This window comes from Brachycentrus maculatus, unplaced genomic scaffold (genome assembly GCF_059751285.1).
Source record: "Brachycentrus maculatus isolate JH-2025_06_01 unplaced genomic scaffold, ASM5975128v1 h1tg000046l, whole genome shotgun sequence".
In the NCBI taxonomy this organism is placed as follows: Eukaryota; Metazoa; Arthropoda; class Insecta; order Trichoptera; family Brachycentridae; genus Brachycentrus; species Brachycentrus maculatus.
Window position 1 is genome coordinate 1,111,749 of NW_028280800.1, and position 22,929 is coordinate 1,134,677.

Here is a 22,929-nt window from a genome sequence, read left to right on the forward strand (position 1 = left end):
CTCCATACCAAGGAATATTTTTTATATTTTTTATTTACTTTGTTTATAATAAAAAAATAATAATTGCAAAAAGAACTCCCTCTCTAAACCCAAGTATCTACTTTATTAGAGAGGTAGAAACATTATATTTGAAATGTTTTGTATATTTACCAACTATTTTGTATTATTTAAATATGTATTTTGTAAAAAAAAAATCAATAAAAAAAGGCAAAGGCCGCAGGTCAAGCAAGTGATAATCCCAACTAAAGGCGATTCAGTTTTTTAAATATAAAAAAATTATATTTATAAAACGATTGTAAATGCAATTTATAGTAATAAAAAAAACAAGACTTTTGACTAAATCTATAAGCTGTATAAAAATTATAAAAAAATTGGGGTTGGCAATTGTGGAGTTCATTAACAAGAATTTACTTGTATTTTTATGCATGTTTGTATTTTTGTATGTACATATAAAGTCTTTTGATATGTTATTACTTGGTACTTTATGAAACATAAGTAGCAAGGTTGCATTGATTTGCTAAATGAAGTGTGTGTGTGTAGCTTAAACACGGAGAACCAAAGCGAACAGTTTTTCACTTGTAAAAAGAAAGAGTTTTATAAAAAATGGATAGTGGTACTATCTGGAAAATGGCAAAAGGATATAGATAATGAGAGTTATTTTATGTAAAACCAAGTGTCGTCTCTTTACAGCTTGCATCCTAACAGTGTTGCTGTACAGATGTGAGTCGTGGCACCTCACCAAGGCTCAAAGCAAGAAACTAGCAAGTTTTGAAAATAGGTGCCTGAAGTGAATATGGAACTCAACATATGTATATGGAATAAGTTGTTTTTTTCCTTAAATTTTTTAAACTTACCTCACTGTAAGGTTGACTTCTGGTGGCAGCAGCGTAAATTTCCTTACACTCTGTCCAATCTTGGATTTCTTGCACTCTTTCAACACCGCCAAGAGGGGAATGTTCAAATAACCTAGTAAAATTTCATCCGGATTGTTCCCGTTCCTGCCCCAGACATTTAGATTCAGGTATCGATGATTTCTATTCAATTTGAAAGACATTTTTTCATTATACTCCAACAGTTCCGAAAGAGGAATAAGATTTGTGGAGAAAGTTTGCAGCAAATCGGAAAATTCGTTTGCGTCAGATTTAGCTTTGGACTGACTATCTGTTTTTACTATGGAGATCTTCGGGTTCCCAGATTGATCTTGCGAAAGATCTTCTACGGAGGCAGACATAGATTTAAGATTACCATTGGCGTTTTTATCTGGATCTAAGTTACTGTCAGGTTCATACGATGTACCATTTCTTTGGTTATTGTCTTTGCTGGCATCTTCGGTGTTGCTTCTAGTGATGCTAGGTTCTCTCTTTTCTAAATTTCTTTTCGACGGAGTGCCCGGACTGGATGCGGTCGGAGTGCTGCTGTTCGAACTATCGGAAGAGGTTCTATTTTCCACCGAGCACCTTCTTTTTCTCAAACCAAAGCCAAAAGACATTTGAATCGAATCGGAGTGTTTGGAAAATGATATGATATTGGGAGTAGAGTTGACCGCTTTGGCGGTGTTTGAATCTTCTTGTTTGGGCTGAATTTTAGGTGAGCTGGTTTCTTGAGAGTCCGGAAGGTCACTTGTGGTTGTTGATGATGACTTTTCTGATTTGTCAGTATCCTGTCAAAGATGAAGAGGACTTTGTTAGAGTGATAAATACAATAGCATGTCCCCGGCAAATTTGGCTTCATTGTCTGACTTATTGTATCATTCAAAGGAAAAAAGGAACAAACAAATTTTTAGTTTGTCTTGATAAAGAAGCGGTTACCTTCGAAACCGGTAGACATTATAATTAAGTTATAATAAAATATTTATAGTGATTTTAAAACAAACAATTTTATAATTAAAATGGTACAAAGTTAGTGCTTCAAATATAAATTATTTTTTTTAGTTTTTCAAAGACTGGATTTTAACCCTAAGGACGATATATCAAGATATATATTGTGGGTGTCTCAACGGAGATGAAGCCTCTATTTTTATACAAAGGGAATACAGAACTATGAGCATTTCCAGGGCTTACAACCCGGCACTAAATGGCTTAAGTGATTACTTTATACATTGTGCATTGTTCATCATTCCGTTCATTACTGATCTTTCATATTGTGTTATTTAAAAAAATCCTAATGTCTTAGTCACACTGAATGTCTTGACTCAGGCTTGAATGTTGTAAGTTTTATAGCCTATTTATTCCTAAATGTGAGTAAGTTTGCCCTTTATGACCAAAGATACTATAATCAATCAATCAATGTTCACTAATGAGCAGAATGGTGAATGTGGCACAGTGTATAACGTGATCGTTTAAGCCAGCCAGTGCTAGATCATAAACCCTGGGAATGCTCAGACTTCAATTAACTATTTGTATAAAAATAGAAACTTATGTTGAGACAACTATAAAAAGTATATCGTAGTCATACAGGAGAAAGTGACCAAGTGCATTTTTTACGAAAACGTGATCATTGACTATTTGATATCTAACTAGCTTAATATTGCCCCGAAAAAAATCCCAAAGGATTTTAAACTTGGAAGTATAATATATTGATTTGTTAAAAATGACTAACTGCATTGATGTTTATTTTGTTGCCAAGCAAAAGTGACTTAAATAGCCTGAACATTTTACGTTTTGGTAGTTGGTCACTTTCTCCTGTACGACTGTGATATATCTTGAAAAAAGATGTATTGAAATAAATTATTACTTACTTGTATACAAGAATTGCTGTGAGTCCCCCTCAGAAGTGCCCTGCCCTCTTGTCCCACATTCCTAGCGCTCTCCAGCACTTCCGACATCTTCCGAAAAGAAAAGCTATTGCTCTTTCCTCTCCTAGGGACGGCCTCGTCCCCGTCCCCGACCGACAAAGTGTCCTTGATGCTCTCGTCCTTCCTCAGAACCCTCGCATCGTCCGTCTGTGTTTTCCTGACCTTCCGCTCGATTCTGACCGTGAAGCACGGCCGACTGATGGACTTGACAATCTTGGCCACCTGACTCATGCTGGAAACTAATTTGCTATCGACGGCGATTATAATGTCGCCTCGTCTCAAGTCCGCCTTGTACGCGGCACTTAAAGGGACGACTGTTTCGATGGCGACAAAACTTTTCCCGTTTCGTTCGTCCGGAGCGTTCACCTGTTTGAACACCGTGCCTAGCTGCTGGGTTCTGTCCTTGTTGATGACGATGTCCAGCGTGAACGTGGAGCACTCCTCGTCTTGGGTGTAGGATATCCAGGGGTTGGAGTCCAGAGAGAGGCTGCAGTAGACTTGCTCGTTTTGTAGCTTTGTCGCGGTCCAAATTTCGGTGAAGAGTCGACTCACTTCGACTAGGGTGATTTCGAAATTTCCACGTATTTTCATGCTCGGGTCGTCCGCTGGGGGATCCAATTGCGCCGGATCAATCTTAGTGAAGAATGGTTTATATCTGAAAAAGAAAACTATATTTCAGCACTTACAAAACGTTTACAAATTATGGTTCAAAATCATCTTGCAACGCATGTATGATACCACTGATAACAAAAAAAATTTGTAAAAAAAGTCTAAAAAAAGATTTTCAACTGTCAAAACCGTTTTTTTACTAAGTGAAAAAAGTTATTCAAAAACAAAATTGGATGATTAACTTTGCGTCACCCTGAATCTGTTTGTATACTTCAGCTGTCTTGTTCACAAATGTCAAAGATGATTGATGTATGACGCTATTTGCAAAAATTATAACATTTTCCAATAGGGTGATTCATTTTGCACCACCCTGTACATTCATCAGAATAGAAGTGCGTTGTATTAGCTTTACATTCATGAAAAGTCTTCTTCTTCAACTTCAAACCCTCATCCGCATCCCAATGATGCATAAGGCACTGCATCATACAAACGCAGTGTTATCTTGATCATTGACACGTGAAGGAAAGGTGGTCAGCACTCCGCTTCAGGTACCAGTCCAAGATAATATTAGATAAATATAAGAGTGAAAAAAATCGCTTATATTTATTTCACCCCCCACTGATAATCGAACCAGGGACCTTCAGTGCGGTAGTCGAGCGTGCTGACCTAATGGTCAGCGTAGTGTAATCACTACGCTGACCATTAGGTCATAGTGTAATCACTACGGAGGCGGACTGATGAAAAGCACCGAGTGTTTAACCTTATTGTATAGTTAGGCAAGGTGTGCTTTCTCTGCAGGGCCCTTCTGGCGTGTGCTTGCAGCAGGGCCGCCAGGCGCCCCCGCAGCGGGCGAGCCTTCAGCTCCAGATGGGGCGGGGACACAAAGGACAGTGACCAGTGCGTGTACGGCGTCGTGGTGAACCTCACACGAGCCCTGCCCAGAAGGCCGACCACTGAAATAAAAAACAAAACACGAAGTGATAGAATAACTCGGTCAGAACTGTCGAGGCGCTATTTAGAGCTGCCCAAGATAAGGACAGTTAGGAAAATAACTCCTATAATTAGAGATAATCCAGATTTGTGAAGTATTTGAACACACTCAAAATGTTGTAAAGAGTACAAAGTTAAGAAATATTGAGTAAAAGATACCTTCAATATCTAGGCAGGCCGTTTTGCCCAGTAACATTCCGGCGTCGACGGCCAAGCGGAACCCTCCAGAATAATCGAGGTCCAGCAGCAGGTCGAGGGTCTTCAGTCTCCCCTTGGGGCCGAGGTCTACCTGCTGCACCCCGGCCCACCGGACCCGCGGGGCGGAGTCGCCCATCGATATGCTACGGACCTGCCAGAGTGAAAGAAATAAAAAATGTTTATTTGAAGAAAATTAGTATTTACTCGGTGACTTGTTACTCAGTCATGAGTAGGTACCTAAATAAACAAACCCACCAGGTTTCCCGCACTGGTAAACCTATTAGGTTGTTAGCCCTCCGTACTGAGCTAGAGTCCATAAAAATCCGCAATTTTTGTCTAGTTTGTTGTTCAACGATGATACTCATCCACAATATTCCACAACTGCTCCCATTAAGGACGTCCTGGGCAAGCGGGGAGAGGTTCAGGAGTTTACCAACACTCACTATCCAAACTCAGCTAAGGCTGTTGTTACAGTACCATATTTTAAGGAGATGCATGAATTTAGAAGAGGCAAAGAATGTTTGCAAAGACAGAGTGGTGTGGCGTTCGATTCTCTCTGCCTACCCTGCGGGGAAGCGGCGTAATGGTTAGTTAGTTAGTTGAAACAATTTTTTTTTCATTAACATGTAATGTTTTATGGGAAAATGTGTTTATAAAACATACAGTAAGCGAGTCGAAGAGTTTTCCGGAAGTAGTCCTGGTGATGAGGTCCTCGCACTCCTGGGAGAGCTTCCGCTGCAGCCACGCCAGCGGGGCCGGAGCCACCTTCAGCTCCTGCATCAGGAACTGCAGCGCCAGGCTCAGGGCCGCCGCGCAGTCGGCGCCTATGCCCAGCTGTTCCACTTCCTGTTGAGTGAAAACAGACAAGGCTTTATTATTCATATAAATCAAGACTTGATTAAAATTAATTCGATCATTTTCTGTGACGGATATCTCGAACGTGGAGATTTGAACCCCGGAAATCTGAAATCCCGAGAAATCCAAACAAGATTTTGAAGAAAAACATTTGTGGGAAAACATTTAAAAAAAACACACCAAGATTTGTTTACAATAATGAACGTATTGACATGATTCATTGTTTCCCTGACAGGTGACACTTATTGTCAATGACAGAATGTACTCCTTGTAAAAGTCCAAAATGTTTCATATTTCCTTCACATAAATCGCTTCATCTGTAAATTGCTTCATCACATAAATTGCTTCTAATAAGTAGAACGTAGCTAGAACGTAGCTAGTAGAACGGGGCTACTTGAACTTTGATGTGTCACTTGAGCCCAGCACAAAAAAAATATTTAGATCTGTATTTGGTTTACAATAATGAACGTATCGACATGATTCATTGTTTCCCTGACAGTTGACACTTATTGTCAATGACAGAATGTACTCTGTCATTGACATGTAAAAGTCCAAAATGTTTCATATTTCCTTCACATAAATTGCTTCATCCATAAATTGCTTCATCACATAAATTGCTTCATCATAAATTCAAAAAATAAAGATGAATTGATGGTTCATATTTTACCTTTGGAACTGGTGGCGGAGGAAGGGGGATCTGGCCCTCGGGGGTCCCCTGGATGTACCAGGTGAACAGGAGGGCCTGCGCCCCCACTACCAGCAGGGCCCCCAGCGCCATGGCCACCAGGAACCACACCCAGTCCATGCTGACAACAGCGGGCTGCAGCCACTGAATACTATCAAACATATACCACTTTAGGTCAAAGAAAACGTTAATAAAGTAATTTGCAATAAAGCTTTATGTCCTACTTACTGCCTTATCCATAAAATATTAAATACATATTTTTTTTACAACATTTGAGTGTGTCCAAATACTTGTTCACAAATCTGAATTATTATAGGCGTTATTTTTCATATAATTTTTTGACATCTCATCAAAGATGGAGAAGAACATGGAAGTCTGGGCATTTACGGGGCTGACTGTTTAAGTGATCACTTTGCATTTCTCATGTATGTGATTGTAATCCAGGATTCGGACCTCACATACGAGTTTCTGCTTAGTAAAAAGCTTCTTTCCATCTCACCAATAGATGTCTCTAGTGAAGGTCTAATGATTCAAGAACAAGGTTTCTAAATTGGTTCATATATATATATATATATATATATATATATATATATATATATATATATATATATATATATATATATATAGAACTTTAAAGAATTTGAGTAGTGTGGTTGTCAATAATAGGTAGAATTGGTGAATGTTACATGTCGCTCACTCCTTTCAAGAATGTCATAAATCAAAAAAGTAAAGTGATCACTTAAACCAGCCTATGACGGTCGTCAGCCCCGTAAATGCCCAGACTTCCATATTCTTCTTCATCTTTGATGAGATGCCAAAAAATATTATGACATATTTTTTTATTGATGAAATAGCAAATTTTAATTGGAAAATGAATGTGGGTACAATGAAGATACAAATAGATTGTGCCATTCTAGTGCAACTTAATTTCTATTTGGCTGAAAATTAATATTAATTTATTTTCTTTTCTGTATCATGAACTTCCTGGCAATACTGATCGACAACTGGTTTCAAAATTACAAAGTTGTTAGAGAGAAAGGTAAAATGTTAAAGTTATCGACCCTATAAAGTTTAAGCATTATATTTAAGTTTTCTACTGACATTTCTTGATGAAACTGCATTTATAAAATAAAATTCTATGGTTTTCAACCCCTGCCTTGCAGTGTATGTAACATGGAATTTTGTCTAGCCTCATACCAGTCTTATGATGTCGGTAACGACGAAACGCGGTTACTGGTCAAATAAAATATGTGTGGGAAAAACTATATACCGTATAACAGGGCTACTTGAACTTTGATGTGTTACTTGAGCCCAGTAAAAAAAAAATTAAATCTGTATTTGGTCTACAATAATGAAACAACACGTAAAAGTTTAAGTAGCCCCGTTCTACAGTACACAGTTTATTGTAACTGCAGACAGTTGGTAGAATTCCATATTGAATTGTTGGGTAATAATGTATCCAAAATTAAACACGGTTATTGGATTGAATTCTACTTTTATATACATATATATATGTATGTATGTATGTATGTATGTGTGTGTGTGTGTGTGTGTGTGTGTGTGTGTGTGTGTGTGTTGTGTGTGTGTATGTGTGTGTGTATGTATGTGTATATATATATATATATATATATATATATATATATATATATATATATATATATATATATATATATATATATATATATATATATATATATATATATATATATATATATATATATATATATATATATATATATATATATATATATATATATATATATATATATATATATATATATATATATATATATATATATATATATATATATATATATATATATATATATATATATATATATATATATATATATATATATGATAATATGTGATGTGTTTCATCTTATTAAGACATTATCAAACACTTTGAGTGTTTGATAATATCTTAATAAGAGGAAACGCGTCACATATTATCATACATTTGTAAATAAAAGTAGAATTCGATCCAATAACCGTGTTTAATTTTGGATATATTACCCAACAATTATATACATAGTTCTTATTTTATTATATGAAAGCATTATCTTTTCAATATAATCGCAGCCCTGGTAGGATTTGCATACTTGATTTGAACAAACTAATACTCAATTGAAAATATTGTCAATTAAAAAGTGCTTACCAGGTGAATTTGGATACAAGTGATCAGGGATCCATAGTGAAGATATGATTTAGGCTATGTGAGATGCCATGGAGAGTTCTGATGGTATAATTGCTGGATACATCATTATGACTTGGGAGTTATTGTGAAATGTGATGATTCTACCCAAACTGAAAATAACAATTAAATTTCATTTATTGATTCGGCAGTCACTTTGTGGTAAAATCTATTAATTTTTAATTAATGTTTTACTAAGTAAAGATAAGATTAGAAATAAAAAAAATAAAAAATTAGGTTTATAAATAAAAATAAGAAACAGAACCCGACCAAACACGACCCAACTCTAAAATTTAGAATTAGCTTCACATACGGTGTTTGAAAATGATGCGGAATGCATCGAAACACGTGCCACAGTAGATTGTAACAATTAAAAATACAAATAGTAGATTTGGAAAATATTTGGTTATTATTGACAATCACCGATGACCCATATATCGCTCACTCCTTTCAAGAACATCATAAATCAAAAAATTTGATTTTTCAGGAGAACGTTTTTAAAGTTTAAAAATATAACACAATGTATCAAAAATAAATATCAAGCCACTTACTGAACTTTTTACTGTGCAACAGATCATTTTAGGTAAAACCTTAAGGTTTTTTCTCTATTTGAAAAATATTTAGTATATTTAAGAAAATAATTAAACAATACTTTTTCCTCAAAATGCAAAAACAACACTTTCTGCCCTGTAGCGGGTAAATATTTAGTTAAAAATATGCCTCTTTTGCTGGGATATAGTACATCTCCTGGGCATTCCGAAAATAGGCAAAACTGAAAATTGACGATTTTTGATTTTAACGTTCTTGAAAGGAGTGAGCGATATGTAATAGAACCACAAGATCAAAACTGTAGAAACACATCAAACAAATACCTATGTTTGGTTAAAATAACTGCAAATATGTTTCAATTTTCAATAAACCTCTATAACCTGCTCACATTATGTATAAAATAGAGCTATTGACAATTAGATAATGGAGATTGATTGATACAAAACAGATCATGCCAATTGGCCATTCATCCAGGATTGCACGGCTCGATTGAAGTCATGTTTTTGTTACTTTGTTTTTTTAAAGAGAAATATTTATGTTTTCATTACATAATCAAATACTTTCATACTGATTTGTGGGCCTAAGTGGCCCATTATTGAAAATAGATTGTGGAAGAGTGGGTTCAAACCCAGAAAATCCGTCAGGGCCAATTCAATAATCATTGTAAAATCTACCCTTGGCATGGAAAAGCCCAGTGAGGACACATTTTGTAAATTTAAATTTGTAACTACATATTTGTATTATGAAATGAATAAAAAAAATGCTTTTCTTTTTTAATGTTGAAGAATAGGTTAAAAATCACCTTGTTTTGGTTTCTCATTGATCACTGTAGCGGTTTTGACTTTTTTGCCACAGCCAAGCTGTCAATTGCAATATGTTATCATTCAAAGTACGAGGTTTTGTCCCTCTCTTCAGAAAATGCACACATCTTGTGTACACAGAATTCTGCTGTCAAAGTTTTATACAAATAATTAGATCAGTTGTAATGATTTTTTCTCCCCACCCAAACACTTTTTACTTATCATAGTTGTTTTCTAGTAAAATTCGTAAAATATGATCTCGAAATTCGGCTGAAGTGTAACAAAAAGTTACAATAATCAAATCACAATTATCCTCCTGTCAAAGTGAAGATTTGTGACATACAATTTGCTAGTTTAAGAATTAGAATACCTGATTGGAGTTTAAAAATAAGTTTAAAAAAAAAATACTATTTGTTTTGTTTCTCTGGTGAAATTCTCGAAAGATTATTTGGCTGTGTCGATATAAACTGATGTATTTCGAGAATATACGGCATTCTTGCGGAGTGTTATGAGTCGATACTACATTCAACATGTCATAGTTACGTTAACAATCGTGACGGATACAAACAATAATAGAAAATAGAAGCACTCACGTCTGAATTCGTAATATTGACACGGCGCCGACCGATGTTTACATCATGCGAGCTTTGGACGCGATCCGATGAAAATTTTATGACAAGAGAAAGACGGCCTGTGCAACAGTGTCAAGTGGGAAATGGAGAAAAGTGTATTCGCCGCCTGACACCAGTAATATGGTAATTCGACACAGCTGTCGGGAGATCTCCTCGCCGACGGGAATCAATAATCTAGTTCACAGCGCGCGCGCATTTTGGCGGGAATGTAAACACAAATTCCCCAAAAGGCTGTCAAAAATATTATTAAGGTGAATAATTTTCCCGTGAAAATCGCGGAAAAACTATTTTTACGTAGCAAAATATGAATACCTACTGAACTGCAGGTAAATAATGCCGATGAGTTTTAAAATCTCTCTAAACTTTTCATTTTATCGCCAAATATATGTTAAAATCTATTTAAGCTTAAATAATGCTGTAAAATGTTTAAATCTCCCCAAACTTAAAAGTATTGTCAAATAATGGCGATAGATGTTAAAATCTTTCGAAACTCTCATGGTATCGCCGAATAATGCTGATAAATGTTGAAATTTTTGGCATTGTATCGCAAAATAATGCCGACAAATATTAAAATCTTTCTAAATTTTTAAATGTTTAAATCTCTCCAAATATGTAAATTTTTAAACTTTTCTAAATTTGAGTGTTTGACGCACTATACCTAAAAGGCATAAAAATGCGTGCATCAAAATACCGTAATATTGCATTCAATACAAATTTCACGATTTTTTTGAAAACCCAATATTTTTTTGTCCCTTATTTTTACTTAATAGTGCGCCCAGTCACGAAATTATTGTTATATAATGCCTTTACACACCAATGAAAATGCCCCAAAAAGATTTGAATTCGCGTACATAATATTTTATTATTAATACATTTTGTTTTATTGATTTTGAAGCCGCCTCTGTGGTGTAAGGTTAACGTGTTAGCTACTGTGCTGGAGGTCCTAGGTCCTGGGTCCAGGGGGGGGGGGGATAATAAATATTAGTGATTTTATACTGTAATATTTATTTTATATTACCCTGGGCTGGTTTCTTAATCGCAGGAGTGATCACCTTGCCTTTATTTAAGATACGATCAAGATAACACTGCGTAAATACGATGCAGTGTTATCAGCGTACCATTGGGTGCGGATAGGGGTTAGAAGAATAAGAAGACTTTAAAGCAAAAATTGAATTAAAGGAAAAATACCTTCAACGATTCAAAAATAAAAGTAACTAGTAGTAGCTACTTAATAGTTTAAAAATAAATCATATTGTAATATACACAAAGCTGTGTTACGATATATTTTCGATCTGAATTGCGCATATTATTAAAATATGTTCTTTTTCTCGTAATAAAATTGAATTAACGCGCACGGAACATTCAGAAAATTGATTTATTGGTGACATCTGATACGATGTTATTAAATTTAGGTCACGACTTATGTTTATAATACAGAAGGCACCGGATTTTAAGTACGTGTTCGGACACAAATTTCCCCGTCATTATTTCCATGCGTCATTTTGGCGAATTTACATATTTTTACCTCGTTATTTTTCCCACGAAATATATACCCGGTTTTCATAGGCACATAATTATGTAAATGTTTCCTGGCATGATATTGTTCACTGTGAGGGCGGTTAGGCAAAAAATAAATCTCCCACATAATACATATGTAATACAACAAAAAATTCCAAATCCACTTATAATAAATTTCAATGGCGTGTAATTTAAAATTTAAAGAACATTAACAAATTGGCGTAGGTAACCGCCAAAAAACATGATATATACGGATTTTTGTTGCATAGATTTATGTTTTGCGTTTACTTGCTTCTAAAACAAAAATTGAAAACAAAATATTTTCAAATTATCTGGTTTAAAAAAAATTGAGACGATTTTTGTTGTTGAAAGTATTGCAAAACAACCCTTTTGAAAATAAGTTTTTTTTTTCAATTTATATGGCGACCCTGGTAAGTCGCAAAACTGTCAAAAGGTTTATTTATATGTCATCCTTCAGTTTTGTTTCCATTAGGCGACCTATAGCAGCAAAGGAAAAAGATATGGAGTTTTGAAACATTAAAAAAATGTAGTATTTACAAAAACGTACTGTTTTTAAATATTGAGATAATAAAAACCTCCACCTATTTTACTTTATTTAATTTATGTTTCTATTCGATATTTTATATTTAAGACTAAAAACATAATATTATTTAAAAAAATACATAGCCAATTATTTTTTCTTCGTAATTTTGAAGTTATGAAACATGGATTCAAATATCTAAAACTAAATATTAATTTCATTAATTGATTCGGCAGTCACGTTGTGATAAAATCTATCCATTTTTAATTGATGTTTTACTTTGTAAATACCACTATTTCTTAAAATCTACTAAAATACACAACATATACAGTGTTTGAAAATGATGCGGAATGCATCTAAACTTGTGTAACAGTAGATTTTAAGAAATAGTGGTATGGTAAATAGTAGTATGCTGTAGGTTTACGTAGATGGGAAAAGTTTTGTTAGAAATAAACAACAATAATGTTAATTTTTCCGAGTATTTATTTTTTGTTAAAAAACGGGCTCTCAAAGCGATGACATAATAGTAATTAATTGTATTTATATAAGTAATTCATATAATTTATAATTTTATCATAGCAATCTTTATGTTAAATATTATATCATACAATATCAGTAGTCCAAATTTATATATTTATATCTATAATCGGTGGTGCACAAGGCACGCAATACACAGGGGACCGGGGAACATCGTGAGGGGTTTCTGCTGGGGATTTGGCCAAGGAACGGGAGCACAGGAGGTTGCGGGGACGTGTATTGCATACTCGGCGCACCCACTGGAACATTGAAGGACATTCACTCTCTACGCTAGCCGTCCAGCCACGAGGGCACAACGCAGCTACCCGAAACGCTACGAGTGAAATACTAATACATGTGTTTATGAATTTATCTAATATTTTAGTAAAAAAGAATGCCGTAATTTGGAATGCAATTTGTCAGGTTCTGCCCTCGTGGCTAATCGGCGCCATTCAACAGTTATTAAGACCAGACGACACACTTTTCTCCTATACCAATCAACCTTATCCTCCTTTACATGCAAATGGAATGATGCACTCTGATTATGAACAATTCGCTTAAATATTTTGCTAAATTGATAACACTCTGATAAAATACATTAATTAAGTATTAAATGTTGACCCTTTTTGAACAAAAGTCACCCGGAAACTCTATTAGTGACCTTTCCAACTTATAAATACACTAATAAAACAAAACAATTACGCTTTAAATTGGGACACAGCAAAACGATTCCATCATAGTATATCACAATTTTTTATCCTTAGCAGATATGTTTATAATAGGTTTACATTTAAAGTAACCATATTTGACATCGTATGCTATGGGCTGAAAAAGATCACCAAAGTGTAAGCAGCTTACAGACTTTTGCCCGAGAAGGTTGGATATATACAAATATATGAGAGTATCAGTTACAAAATTATAATTATCCAGAAAGAGTTTCTAAGATGTTCAAGAAAAACTATCAATCATTTTACAAAAATATTTACTGCTTAGAATTTTTAAATTTCAATTACATTTTTAAGTTATTTTAATGCGTTTTTTATTATTATGTTGGAATGTAGCTATTATATTAATTTTATCAATTGGTTCAGCAGTCGCTTTGTGGTAATATTAATCCATTTTTAATTTATATTTCACTTAGTAAATACCACTATTTCTTAAAATCTTTTAATTTTGGTATCAGTAACTCATTTTTTACTTTTTGGTATATATTTAGTATGCTTCTAACACTCTCATATAGTAAATTTATAGCCATCAGTTTGAAATCTGCTATTATTTGATTAAGAATAATACAATTTCAGATAGGTCAAGTATTATAACATAATGTGATTTATCAAAAACTAGCATTATCTGTGGTTGTTTAAATTTTCTTCATGTGAATTCTTGCCATCAAATTTGAAATTCTTAGAATCATTTCAATTATGTTCAATTGGATAATATTGACCATTTCTCTGTCTCAAAATTGTGGTTAAATTACTGGCACTATTTAGATATTAATCCTCCCTTCCCGGTGTTGTGTACCTTGTACACATTGCTTCTAATAACCATAATATCTCTATAAAAGAAGTATTTTTTGAATATCAGAAACCAATTTGCGTATAAACAGCGCGTGAAGAGTGTACGGGAGCAGCGACACTATATTTGCATCCTACTCTTGCATACTTGCACTGTGCAAGCCTGAGGAGCTCAAAGCTCAATGTTCTCTGGCTAGTGGCAGTAGCTTTTGGGCTTCCGACAAAAGTGGACCTATGCTTGTTCTGTGAGCGTTGCCAGATGGTTTTTTTTAATGTTTTCAGCAAATAAATTTTAATTATTATAATTTTTTACTACATTTGTAATTAATTAAGGGGATTAGCTATGAATGTCTGTATTTTTTCAATTTAAAATAGCAAATTTTTTATTGTGTAGTGACTACCCAACACCGGGAAGCGCGTATATTTTAGCACCGGAAGGGAAAGGTTAATTTGATATTTTAAAAGTGTGGCTCTATGATAATTTGATTGTTATTATTCAGAAATTTTATGATGACATAAGAGTAAAATTGTTATCATAAATTATTAATGAATTTGTAAACAGTTTTAGAGAGTAATGTTGATTCGCTTGATCAAACTATACAATTGGGTCATTTATGTGAGTCAACACTGATTAAAATAAAGTAAATAAAATCGTGTGTATCATTCCATTTGATGTACGTTTACATTTGCAATACACAAGAGACATGCTATAATTATTTTCATAATATTATATACAAGTTGAACACGAGTTTTAAAATAAATTCTTTTTCAAACTTGCAAAGAACAGAAACTTGCCGATGTTAAAATATGGATCAGCGATGAGTCCATATGGTGTGCAGCACTAGGTTTCATATCAATATATGTTATACACATTTTCACATGAAAGTACACTACGACTGTAGTGAAAAATATATTGTTTAGCTTATGCAATTAAACATTTTGTTTGTGTCAAAATACTTGTTCACAAATCTGGATTATCTCCGATTAGGAGTTATTTTTATGTTGAGATGTCAGAAAACTACATTTGAAGGCCTGAAGTTTGCGAAAACTGATTAAATACGGTAGATAGTACACAATATGATTATAATCTACAAGGTTAGCTTCAGGGTGTGTGCAAAATAGCACAAATGTATTAAACTCATATGAGCGGCCCTCGTGAATTTTACAAGTATCATGTAACGTTTAACTGTGTAAAGGTACACCCGCCGGGTGTTTACTTGCGGCCGGCGTAGCATATCACACATTTTTTCCTTTAGTGTACACAAAACCACCAAAATAACATTCCATCGTGCGTATTTCGTATCATATACCATATATGGTAGTGTTTCACTATCCTGACAATTTCAAGACCCATAATGGCGTCAAGTAGTAAAGACGTTGGACTAAAGAAGAGAAGAGTAACAGAAGAACTGAGAAGTTTTTAAAACAGATGGACTAACTATTTTTTTGTGGAATTTAAAATAAAGCTGACATGCCTGATATGCAATGATTCTGTTTCTATCTTGAAAAGTATAATATAAAACGGCATTACGAGGCTTCAAATAAGTTTGAAAAGTACCTAATAAATATGTTACGGCCCGGTAGGAAATCTCATTTCTAAAATCTGGCCCGGCTACTGATAATGTTGGCCACCCATGCTCTACATTCAACGCCTTTGTAAACTGTGTGAGGACTTCGTAGTCCGATTGTCGTAGCATACTGTTGTACGTAGGCTACATTTTTTACTGTAGTATTTCACAAATATTTAATTTAATTTTTCTGTGTCTATTGTGTACTGGGTTAGATTATAAACTGGGTCAACGGAAGAATTTGTTTTATTTACACTAATATTGTCGCCTTAACACTAAATTAATGTTAACTGTACTAATTAGTTTGATGATTTTTTTTTTTTATTTTTTTTTTTAGATGGGAATTGCATTTATTATTTACCTTGCTTATTATGTACAAGGTTTATAGATCATTTAGTGGATTTTTGTTTCTTCTAGCTAATTAAATATGTTTTTATTTGAATCTGTGTTGGGAACAGGAGGGATGATTAATAGATTTGATACCCTATTGTGGCCTTTAGACACCTCCATCGAAAAAAAAACTTAGTTTATCAAAAAAATATTGTAATTAATTAGGCAAATGTCAAGATAAAATTTTGTCCGCCTCCGTAGTGTAATGGTCAGCAAGCTCGGCTACTGTTCTGGAGGTCCCGGGTTCGATTCCCAACGGAGGTAAAATAAATATAAGTGATTTTTTCACTGTAATATTTATTCAATATTACCATGGACTGGTACCTTAAGCGGAGGGCTGATCACCTTTCCTTCATGTGTAAACGATCAAGATAACACTGCGATTATATGACACAGTGCCCTATGCACCATTGGGGTGCGGATAAGGGTTCGAATGAAAAGTGTCATTTGTAATGGCAAAAGTATTGCTCTTGTTAAGACAATAAGTAGAAACAAGAAAATGATGTTATCTGTTCTGATTTGAAGTGACCAAATTATGGTAACATTCAAGATAGCACTGCACAAATTTGCAAGTGTTCTTTACAGTATACAGTGAGTATAACCGGAAGAAAAAAAAAACTGAACTAAAAGTTCGATTTCGGGGTTCAAATATTTTTAGTGCGTCATTTTTTAATAGCTTAATTTTAGGCAATTAAGTTCTGTGTATTTTTAACGTATTGGAAATCGATAACAATAACACAAAGACTGTCGATGGCGATGTTAACCTTTAGAGCAGAGGGTTTTACGCGTGTCAGTGAACTTTATAGGGCATTAAAAGGTTATAAATAAACACTCATGGGAGTCCTAAAATCGGTAAGAAAGTAACAAATGACAAGAAAACTAAACGCGTAAATAAAAAAATCAAAGTTTCTACCTGCAGGAAGCTTTATTTTCCGCCGAACTTTCCGTAGTTAATTTCAGGAAACGATTCCAACAAAAGAGTGACGAAATGTTTCGAGTTTTGACACATTGTTGTTTGCATCAGTTGTCACATTGACATTTCAGAAATGGCTGAAATGTAAATAATTTCACAGCCGGTAAGTTAGATAGGCGAGTACCTACTTGTGCGTGTCGTGAGGATAGCCGCAGACGGATAACGGCGGAAGTCGTGTTCTAGGCAAGTTTGAAGAGAATCCCGAGTACGCGATGAGGTTAGGTTAGAAGTTCCAGGGGTTAGGCAATGAAATACATATGTATATATACATACATAAAAAAAAACATTATATTCATCAGTGTGAACTAGGAATGTAATCTTCCCTTCCTTCTACAAACGTGCAAAAATGAAGTATATCAATGTAATTACTTGACTAATTTTATTATATTGTTTATAATGCAAAATTTACATGCGAGCAAGAATTCTGATATAAAACCTCATTTTCCTTATAAATAAATGTTATTCATTCTGTGGAAAACTTGCCTACAAGTAAACTTACAGAGTACCTAGTCATTACTTTGGTTCATTTTGTTTTAACTTAAATGATTGCATCAACCAATTGTTTTAAAGACGTAACTCTAGACACATGTTCTGGCAAAATTATCATTCTTACACATTGGCGTAGGTCATATTATTCAATGTTTAATATAATCTTCCAAATTTGTGATTCTTCAATGCAATCATGAATTATTCAATTTATCACAGAAAATTATGTATTTACAAATTTTCTACAAACGTGTAACCTAAGCATCGAGAACACAACTGGAGATAGTGGGCTGCTCAGAAAATATGCCTTGGACGTAGAGACTCGTGAACCTACGCTCTACCGAGAGCTGCACTCACCAACCGAGGGGTAAATTATATGGTCCCGAGTTAATATACTCATGTTCCTAGTAACACAGGATACTTCTACACTGCAAACTATATACTGTGGTAGCCGTAGTCGCGTAGACAGTCAAAGCACTCAATATGCATGCCATGTAGTAAAGCCACACAATTCAACTAACTGTTCCTCCATTTGGATGACGCAATTTTGATTGAATGTTTTCTCAAGTCTTCAAAGACCGGTCATAAATGATTGAAATATCTCCTTAAAAATTACAATCATTATCAAACAAATACGAGTATATGTATAAATGTTACAATCCCCCTTACCATTTCTCGGGTTGGCAATATTTTACAATGGATATAAACAGCTTTTAAACATGCACGCAACCAAAATTGCTTCATCTACAGACATTTGGATTCCGTAAAACATATATGGAATTATTATATAACAATATAAAATGTCATCTTGGATACAAAGCCTTTGAGCAGGTATAATACGGTGGAAAGAAATATAATATTATTGGTACAATATGCTTATGAGGACTACAATATAGGCAGTGGCGATGGGGAAACATTATCATTCGGATTAAGGAGACAGGAAACAGCTAACTTGTGTATAATTTGATAATATGTTCTACCCGGTATCCGCTATTATTGAGAGGCTATCACCACCGCCTATTACTAAAATGACAGAATGCTTTCAATATAGATAATAAGACAATATATAAAATACACGTTAGGATTATATTATTATGTATCCATGAGAGTTTGTGAATACTTTCCAGTTCAAACGCTTACAATTAGAGTGATAACTTGACTAAACTTTGCAGGAGTGGTAATACCAGATACATCCTGAATTACTTTATATAATCGTTAATCATTTATAAAGCACTTTGGGGAAGGACAGCAAATTCAATAAAAAACATTTTACGTAACTAAATGTCCTAAACCGCAATCGCCCGAATACTCGCCTACACCCCTAGCTAACTGGAAATCCTGCCGTTTACATTACAAATTAACAAAATGGTGAACACATGCTGGTCGTCAATGTCCGCAGAAATCCTTTGACTATCACTGAGCTTCATAGTATGAAAAAGCTTAATGTCACTAAATGATTCAAGAATAAAATTGAATTTTACAATATTTGTGCCTATACATTTTTATATAGGACTAGCATGAAAATCACATGAGAAAATATTCAATTACTGAGACAAATCATCTATTGAATAATAATTGGTTTGATACCGTAACTGAAATATTTTCTAACTTTAAAATTAGCAATTGATTGATATTTTACTGTTATTTTGACATTTTGATTCAGTCTGACAATTAAGTTTGTATGCTTGGGTAACTTGAAGTTCCGGTATTCCATTTCTGACAGGTAATTTCTTACTATTTACTATACTAAAATAAATATGTTACCCTGGCGTGGCATCTAAAATGTTACATTTATGAAATTGCCTTTGTGTAATTTATGAACGAGACAGCACTGAATCAATTTGATGCAGTGTATTATGCACAAAAGATTATTGACAAGAGTAAATGTTGACGGTTGAAGTTGAAGTGATTAAAAACAATTTAAAAAAAACCCAAAATTGCTATTATACTGGTTTCAAAACAATAACATTATTTTGAAGTTGGTTAACAGAAATATATGGTGTTAATTTGCTAGCGATATTCGGGCAATTACAGTTAGGATTAGTTCATAACGCTAGTCTAGAACTTTAAAAAATTTCATAGTCCATTCGGCATAATATATCTATTATTTTACAATTTCCCTTTATTAGTTACCTCGACGATAACTTGAAAAAACTTACCAAAATTTATTATTATTATTTACACAAACACGAGATAAAAAACACTCCAAGCAAAGGAATCTTAAAAATTATGCCTATACAATCTGTTTACTTTGTTGTATGTATGCAAGTCTTTATTGCACTAATGTATGGAGACACATTGGGATTATAGTCTATGAAAATAGAGTAGATAAAATTTAGGGCTCTGGTGGGGTGCTTATGGCAACACTTGAATGTTTTAAGATATTTATCTATGAATTCCTTAATAAAAATTATGATGATAAAACAAACTACTCACACAAAATAATCTTGCTATGGTCACATGATTTTCTGATTCCAATGGAATGGGCACGACAATATAAATTTGGTGTTGCCTTTGTAAATATTGGTTTTAGTTACAATAAACTTTATTTCTACTCTTTTTTGATAGACTGTGATTGTTGGGAAATTAATTTTGATAAACAAAATTCATTGTTAGTGAGCGGGTTAAGAAATCGGAACTTTCCATAATATTCTACAGACCACTTCAGTCTTATTCTGGAACTATTTTTGTGAGAACTCATTCTCTGAAGCTATATTTACAAGATTCTCACAAAAATAATAGTTTCGGTTTGTGATGAGTCCCGTGTTGATTGGATTTTGATAAAGCTGGCAATAGCTTCAACTCCAGTCCTTTTCATAGCAAAAATTCAATGCCAAGATGCAATATAGACTTGGCAAAGCGGAAAGTAATCCATTACTTCTCCTCTTCTTATCCTTATCCGCACCCAATGGCGCATAAGGCACTGAACTGTATTGATAAAGTGTTATTTTGATCATTAATTGCATAAAGCTAAGGTAACTAGTTCTGCGCTCATGTAGGAGTCCAGGGTGATATTAAATTAATATGAGTGAAAATCAACTATATTTATTCTAACCCCCCTGGGAATCGAACCCGGGACCTCCAGCAAGGTAGGCAAAGAAACTTACCGCTACACTATGGAGGCGGACAATACATTACTGATGATGATTATCATGAATCTTTTTTTATCATTTTCATTTTGATGACATACACAGAAATTGATCCGGCACAAATTTTTGGATCAAAGAAATTTAAAAATTTCAGTTTCAAAGGTTAATCTCTTCTCAAGATATGGATATCGTAAGTGTACACGTAATTTAGAGTTGTTTTTGTATTGCACCATGATATTTTTATTTACAAATGATCAAGTTCAGAATTTTTCTTATATTACATTATTTAATGGCAAAATTCAATGTGCAAGTATGTCAACGGTCATATATTGTATTCACTGTAGAAGGCACAGGTTAACATCAATTTTGTATGTAATAATCTTTTGTTATTAATAATAAATGGTAATTCCATTTTTATCACAGCTACCATACTATGTGTATACATAATATAGAATATTTAGAGCATTTTTTTTTAGAATCATGGTATTTCAGATTAGGTACAATACCCAAAGTATTGATTGTTTGTAATATGAATTCACGGACGGAAAACCAAATTGATACGAAATTTGCATAGATCATTCAGTTATGAATTTCTAAAATAGCCCCATAGTCTTAAGTCCAAATAGTGAGCTATGATCCTTTGGAGTATCAAAAATTCTTTCTTAGTGATAATTTTTACTGTTACTGCGTTTTTACTATTAGTTTTTGGTAAGAATCTATCATTTCATGTTGATTTCACTAGTAAACAATTTGAGTCTATTGTAGTTTTTTAGTAAAACAAATGAAGCCATATATCTTTTCATTAGTAAGGTTATTAAATTGGCTATTAAGATCTCAATAGTTATCCTTAAACAATTTTTATATGTTTATATATCAGCATATCTAAGTGATTGAATTTATGAAAAAATACTACATTTTAATAGATATTTTGCCTTCTTAAAAGATTAAGCAGTCAATTTGCAATCTGAAAGGTCAATATTAAAAGTTGACTGTAAATTATGTTGACTTTGTTCTTATACTGTATTTCTGTGCGTACTTTTTTTGAAAGAGAGTTGAGGATGAGTTATCTATCTGTCAGTTGTCAGTTCCGACTTTATTCATATTCTCAGAATGTTGGTGACCAGTATTCTTTCACGGTTATCTATAATTTTTGTTATATTTTGAAGAGGATTGTTTTTTTAATGCAATACACTACTGGATGTTTTGTACAGTTGTTGACATTAAGTGGTTAAGTGTTGGTGTTGCAAGTGATGAAAATTAGTGACAGAAAAACACGCAACATAGAGTAATTCATAATCCCAATGTGCCTCCACGAGGTCAGTAGAGAAAAAAGTAAGTTTATCATCCTAGCATGTCAGAAAACAGACAATGTAAGAACACTAGATCTACCCCTTGTAACTTGTAAGGTAAGAATACAAAATTTTATTCATGGCACTTAGACATTTGTTATCAAATAATGTAAATAGGTGAAGTCCACTTTCAGAGCAACGGCAAACCACGATCATTAGAAGAACCATTTGAAATTAGAATTGCAAGAACAAAAAAAAAAAAAGAGTAATCCCCAGTATTTGCGGATTTTATTCAACCTTATTGTGCAGTAGTTAGCGCGTTTAGCTACCATGCTGGACATTCTAGGAATGATTCCCCAGAGAGGTCAAAATAAACGCATAGGCATGATATTTTTTCATTATAATGTAAATTTAATATTACCCTGGACTGATACATGAACCGCGGGACTAATCACGAGAAAAGTTATCAAATAAATACTACACCAATTTCAATGCAATGCCTTATGCACCATTGGGTGTATAAAGATTAAAAGTAGAAATAAGCTTCATTAAAAATGTCACCTAAAAATTGGTACTACTGTAATACTTTGGGAGAATAATCCCTTCATTTGAAAACAATCAAATGTCAAAAGAGTACTGCTCCGTTTAAAACTACCAGGTAGTATAAATTAAAAATTGTATTTGATTATTCTTTTCAAATTATATGTTTGATTTTATATTGCTAAGATGATGAACATTT

At 33.7% G+C, this 22,929-nt stretch overlaps 1 protein-coding gene across 3 annotated transcripts in view; it reads right to left on the reverse strand.

Moving 5' to 3' along the window:
* Nucleotides 1-22,929, reverse strand: part of Pdzd8 (PDZ domain containing 8) — a 39,693-nt gene extending 16,764 nt beyond the window's left edge. Inside the window, exons 1-8 of one of the 3 annotated variants that reach the window (XM_088277578.1) lie at nucleotides 17,267-22,929; nucleotides 8,290-8,438; nucleotides 6,114-6,282; nucleotides 5,255-5,437; nucleotides 4,553-4,742; nucleotides 4,164-4,356; nucleotides 2,738-3,449; nucleotides 855-1,660 (exon numbers count right to left, since the gene is read on the reverse strand). In XM_088277578.1, the coding sequence (XP_088133704.1) occupies nucleotides 855-1,660; nucleotides 2,738-3,449; nucleotides 4,164-4,356; nucleotides 4,553-4,742; nucleotides 5,255-5,437; nucleotides 6,114-6,251 (2,222 nt within the window). In that variant the 5' untranslated portion in view covers nucleotides 6,252-6,282; nucleotides 8,290-8,438; nucleotides 17,267-22,929. The remainder of the gene's footprint in view (nucleotides 1-854; nucleotides 1,661-2,737; nucleotides 3,450-4,163; nucleotides 4,357-4,552; nucleotides 4,743-5,254; nucleotides 5,438-6,113; nucleotides 6,283-8,289; nucleotides 8,439-17,266) is intronic. The other 2 variants (XM_088277575.1, XM_088277576.1) reach the window with 2 other exon arrangements.